The sequence below is a fragment of the Equus asinus genome, chromosome 17 (assembly GCF_041296235.1).
Source record: "Equus asinus isolate D_3611 breed Donkey chromosome 17, EquAss-T2T_v2, whole genome shotgun sequence".
NCBI lineage: Eukaryota > Metazoa > Chordata > Mammalia > Perissodactyla > Equidae > Equus > Equus asinus.
In genome coordinates, this window is record NC_091806.1 from 34,344,679 (window position 1) to 34,350,462 (window position 5,784).

At 36.0% G+C, this 5,784-nt stretch overlaps 1 protein-coding gene across 1 annotated transcript; it reads left to right on the forward strand.

Annotated features, from left to right (window-relative positions):
- Window positions 1–4,628: 4,628 nt before the first annotated feature.
- LOC139040655 (olfactory receptor 4D10) lies at window positions 4,629–5,564 on the forward strand. Its single transcript, XM_070487404.1, has one exon. The coding sequence runs from the start codon at window positions 4,629–4,631 to the stop codon at window positions 5,562–5,564; it is 936 nt and encodes a 311-aa protein (XP_070343505.1).
- The last annotated feature ends 220 nt before the right edge of the window (window positions 5,565–5,784 follow it).

A 5,784-nucleotide genomic window follows, 5' to 3' on the forward strand; every position in this document is an offset into this window, starting at 1 on the left:
TTAATAGTGCAGAAGCTCCTGTGGAGATGCGTGCCATCTTCTTTGTTGATTACTCCTTCATGTGTTCTATTTTATGCCTATCACACTTATGACTTCGAACTATATATAAAACCATAACAATCAAAACAGTAGAGTACTGAAATAAAAACAGACATATAAACCAATGGAACAAATCAAAACCCCAGAAACAAACCCATGCAAATACAGTCAATTACTTATCAACAAAGAAGCCAAGAATACACAATGGGGAAAGGATACTGTCTTCAACAAATGGTATAGGTAAAACTGGATAACCACATGCTTAATAAAGAAATCAAGCTCCTATTTTACACTATTCACAAAAACTAACTAGGAATAGAGTAAAGATTTAAACATAAGACGTGAAATGATAAAACTCCCAGAAGAAAAAATAGTGTAAAGTTTCCTTGATATTGATCTTGGCGATAATTTTTGATATGACACAAAAAGCACAAGCAATAAAAGCAAAAATTAATAAATGGGACTACAACAAACTAAAAAGCTGCTGTACAGCACAAAAATAATCAACAAACGAAAAGACAACCTACAGAATGAGAGAAAATATTTGCAAATCATAAATCAGATAAGAGGTTAATATCAGAAATATGTGAAGAACTCAAACAACTCAATAGCAAAAACACAAACAATTCAATATAAAAATGGGCAGAGGACCAGAATAGATATCTTTCCAAACAAGACATATAAATGCCCAAAAGTTATGTGAAAAGGTGCGCAACATCACTAACCAGCAGAGAAATGCAAGTCAAAACTACTGTAAGATATCTCTTAATATCTATAAGAAGGTCTATCATCAGAAAGACAAGAAATAACAAGTGTTGGCGAAGATGTGGAGAAAAGGAAACTCTTGTGCACTGTTGATGGGAAAGTGAATTTGCACAGCCGCTATGTAAAATAGTATAGAGGTTTCTCAAAAAATTAAAAGTAGAACTATCATATGAGCCAGCAATCTCATCTCTGGCTGTTTATCCCAAAGGAAATGAAACCAGGATCCTAAAGAGGTATCAGTACTCCCATGTTCATTGCAACATTAGTCATAATATCCAAGATATGGAAACAGTCTAAGTGTCCATCAATGGATGAATGGATAAAGACATGGTATATATATATACAATGGAATATTATCAGTTATAAAAAAGAAGGAAATCCTGCCATTTGTGACAACTAGATGGACATCGAGGGCATTATGCTAAGTAAAGTAAGACAGAGAAAGACAGATACTGTATTATCTCATATATCTGTGTAAACTAAAACTCTAAGCTCACAGAAACAGAGAGTCGTATGGGGGTGCTGGGGGTTTGGTGAAATGAGATGTTGGTGAAAGGGTAAAACTCTCAGTTATAAGGTGAATAAGTTTTGGAGATCTAATGTACAGATGGTGATTATAGTTAACAATACTATAATGATACCTGAAAGTGGCTAAGAGAGTATATCTTAAATGATCTCATCACATACAAAAAAGTGGTACTTTTGTGAGGTGAGGAAGCTGTAAATTAACACTATGATGATAACCATTTCGCAACATATAAATGTATCAAATCGACCATTGTATACCTTAAACATAAGCAATGATACATGTCAATAATATCCAAGAAAGCAGGGAAAAAAGAGAAGAATTACCCATCCCAAACACACAACCTGTATCATGAAGTTTTTAATCTGTATAGACTAGTTCAATGTACTAAAAAAAATGGAAAAGCAGGTAAATCCAAACCCATAAGCATTCCGGAAACAGTGAAAGTGCGTTCTACATAAGAAAAAACCATTCAATAATTTGAGTTAAGCGTGAGTAACTATTGTAATTTTGTAGACAGCTTTACTAACATAACTAATCTAGCAGTAATCCAAATTGAGAGATTCCATATGAATACAGTATTGGAAAACAGGAAAAAATTGCATTCCTCAAAGATCATCTAAGTCATGTTTCTCTACATGTGGAGACATATAGCAACATCATGAGACTATAACAAGTCTGCGTATAATTAAATACTGGACTAGGAGCAAAGGCTTTAAGGTCCAGTTCTCTTCTAGTTTTTTGAGAATCGAATTGAAACATTTATATATAGTGTCCTCTTAGCTTTACAAGCGATGAAAATTGGACCCTTGTAGTCTCTTGGGCACAGAATTTGGCAGGTTTTAAAATAGTTCTGATTGAGCTATGGATAAACAGATAGATTTCCTCTACTGCCTCTAAATAATTTGGACAGAAACCAAAATGTATCTGTCTATGTGTGTGTGTGTGTGTGTGTGTGTGTGTTTACACATGTGCATGTCTCAGGAGCTTCTTAATAACTCCCACTGAAACCTCATCACTAGGAGCAGAATCAGACACTGACTTCCCCTTCCTTGTCCAATATTATTCCCTTTGTAGTTCTTATATTAAGCCTCAAACTGAGAGATTTGTATGTAAGACAGGGACACAGTGGAAATTCTTGAAGATGTGATTCTTTGAATCTGCCCTTTCTTTCCTGAAAGGGGAGAAAGACACTAAGATATTTAGTCTTCCAAAGGCTCTGCCTTCCAAAACAACATTTTCAAGAATTAAAGTCACCAGTGTTCTGTTCTGTACTGTACCAATAACTTACAATTTGCAGTTGGAGTTTCAGGATCAAAGATATTAGGTAAAGACGTTAAGCTTTTAGCTAAGGTAAAGGTTATGGATAGTGAAATTGAGATGTAATTATCAATTATGTATAAATACTTTGATATTTTCCAGGTATATTAAATGCTTCAGAGCCAAGATAATCTTCTCAGTGACAGAAACAACAAAGGTGGGTATTAACTATTGGAAAGAGAGATGCCGTGTTAAGAGGGATTTAGAAATGTGGTCCATTCTGTGTGAGAGAAGGCATGATACATTTGTTATATCCTTTGAGCCGCTTATTGGTGAGGCCACCTCAGACCAAAGTCAATGTAAATTGGGTTTCAAGAGCGCCTTTCTGCCAAATTCTTATCTTCAGACAGACTCTGTCAGACATTCCTGTTATACAAAATTAGACATTATACATATAAGATTGAAGCAGGAAAAAAACACTGTTTCTTCCATCCTATTTCCATCTCTTCCTTCCTTTAAACCAAATATAGATTCGTCATATATTCTGTAACAAAATCAAGTATAATAATAATACTTACTAAAATATGGTGGGGAAAATTAAGTAAATCAACTTTTCCTAAGTCTTAACACATAGTAAATACTTAAAAAATAGTAGCTTTTGTTACTGCTGGAAACCATAATATCTCCTATCCCCCCCAAATCTACTTCTATTCTTGTGACACATTTCACATTTTATCTTGCATTATGTTCATCAGTTTATAAAAATCATCCACTTTTGTTAGGCTACAAACACTTAGACAATGTGGTCTGATTTATCCATATACATTTGAAATTACAAGAAGTGTTCACTTTCTAAGAACAAGGTGGAGAAAATAATAATTACAAAATTTCCTAAGAATTATCAATAAGAGTTTGTTAAAAATAGACGTTATAGGAGCCAGCCTTGTTGCACAGTGGTTAAGTTGGCTCACTCCACTTGAAAACAGATGTTAGCTCAGGCCAATCTTCCTCACACACAAAAAAAGGCATTATTCTAATGATACCGTTATCTCTCCTTACTGTGGGACACCTCCACTCTCTTGATCCACAAACAGAAAGAGGCAGAGGAGAGTGTGGTTGATACAATATGAACCATCTCTCAAAGGTTGGTCACTATCTTTATTCTTTCCCCACACTCAAGCAAGGATCACATCAGTTATCCAAGATGAATAAGCTCTAGAGAATTGCTCTACAATATTGTAACTATACTGTATTGTGCAATTAAAAATTTGAGAGGGTAAGTCTCAAGTTTAAGTTTTTTTCTCACAATAAAATAAAGATATTTTTTGAGATTAGAATTTACATATTGTTTCAATCTGTTTCCCAATAATACATTTTAAATATGTTTAAATAATTATTAAGCAAACAATCTGATTAGTATAAGGAAATCACAATGACAAGGTACCTACATGGAATAATCAGCAGTTTTAAGAAATTCAATGTAAAATGGCCAACAGCAAGGAAACTGACTGATGCCACACAACATTGCAATAAGAAACTGAATAACATCCTTTTATTCAGAAAAACAAGAGCCTCTTGGAGTCACCAGAATATTTGCTAATATGAATTTTAAACTTGTAAACAATACGTCTACAATGACTGGAGACAGTTCTAACTTATCTTTGTATATAATGCTTCAAATGGTTCAGGAAATTCAATAAATTTGTGTGGAATAAAAAATATTTATAAAATTTTAAAACAAATAAATTAATTAAATAAAATATGCAGTGCAAATGTCTCTGCTGAATATAAATGCTTATTCTTTTCATAATAGTTTTATAGGAACAGAATTATTGAACAGCTTTGCATGTGATAATTTGATTTGATCACCAAACTGATTGCAATCTTAAAAATTTGGACAACTCAACAAATTACAAAGACCACAGTCACATGAAGAAGATTCTGAATTTCATTCTTAGTGCTTAGGAAGAAAATAAAATAGCCAACACTTTTCAAATGAAGCAGCTTGAAACAAAAGAGAGAGAAAGAAGATGACTCAATGGAGCTGAAAAACGGCACCAGGGTCAAAGAATTTATTTTCCTTGGCCTAACTCAGAATCAAGAACTGAATTTTGTCTTATTTCTTTTCCTGCTTTGGGTGTATGTGACAACTCTGCTGGGAAACCTCCTCATCATGGTCACTGTGACCTGTGAATCTCGCCTTCACACCCCCATGTATTTTTTGCTCCGTAATTTGTCTATTGCCGACATCTGCTTTTCCTCCATCACAGCTCCCAAGGTTCTGGTGGACCTTCTGTCACAGAGAAAGACCATCTCCTTCAATGGTTGCTTCACCCAGATGTTTTTCTTCCACCTTGTTGGAGGGTTGGATGCATGTTCATTGTCAGTGATGGCCTTAGATCGGTATGTGGCCATCTCCAAGCCCCTGCACTACGTGACCATCATGAGTAGAGGGCGATGCACTGCCCTCATTGTAGCCTGCTGGGTGGGGGGCTTTGTCCACTCCATCGTGCAGATTTCCCTGTTGCTACCCCTTCCCTTCTGTGGACCCAATGTTCTTGACACTTTCTACTGTGATGTCCCACAGGTCCTCAAACTCGCCTGTACTGACGTTTTCATGCTTGAGCTGCTGATGATTTCCAACAGTGGGCTGCTCACCACATTGTGGTTTATCTTCCTGCTTGTGTCCTACACAGTCATCCTAATGATGCTGAGGTCTCAGGCAGGGGAGGGCAGGAGGAAAGCCATCTCCACCTGCACCTCACACATCACTGTGGTGACCCTGCACTTTGTGCCCTGCATCTATGTCTATGCCCGGCCCTTCACTGCCCTCCCCACGGATAAGCCCATCTCTGTCACCTTCACTGTCATCTCCCCTCTGCTGAACCCCTTAATCTACACTCTGAGGAACCAGGAGATGAAGTCAGCCATGAGGAGACTGAAGAGAAGATTTGTGCCTTCAGACAAGGTATAGACTGGTCATTCACTCCTTGTCACTGCCTTTGAAAATGTTTGTACATCCAATAACCTGGATTGTCTAAAGGATTTCTAAATAATCTTGATATTTCTACTAAGATACACATGACTTTCGAAGATTCTGATCAGTATGCAATAATAATGTGAAAAGAGAGATTTCATGTTACAAAATAAAGTAGAGAAATCAAATTGTTAGCTGGAGATTTGCATATTGCTTA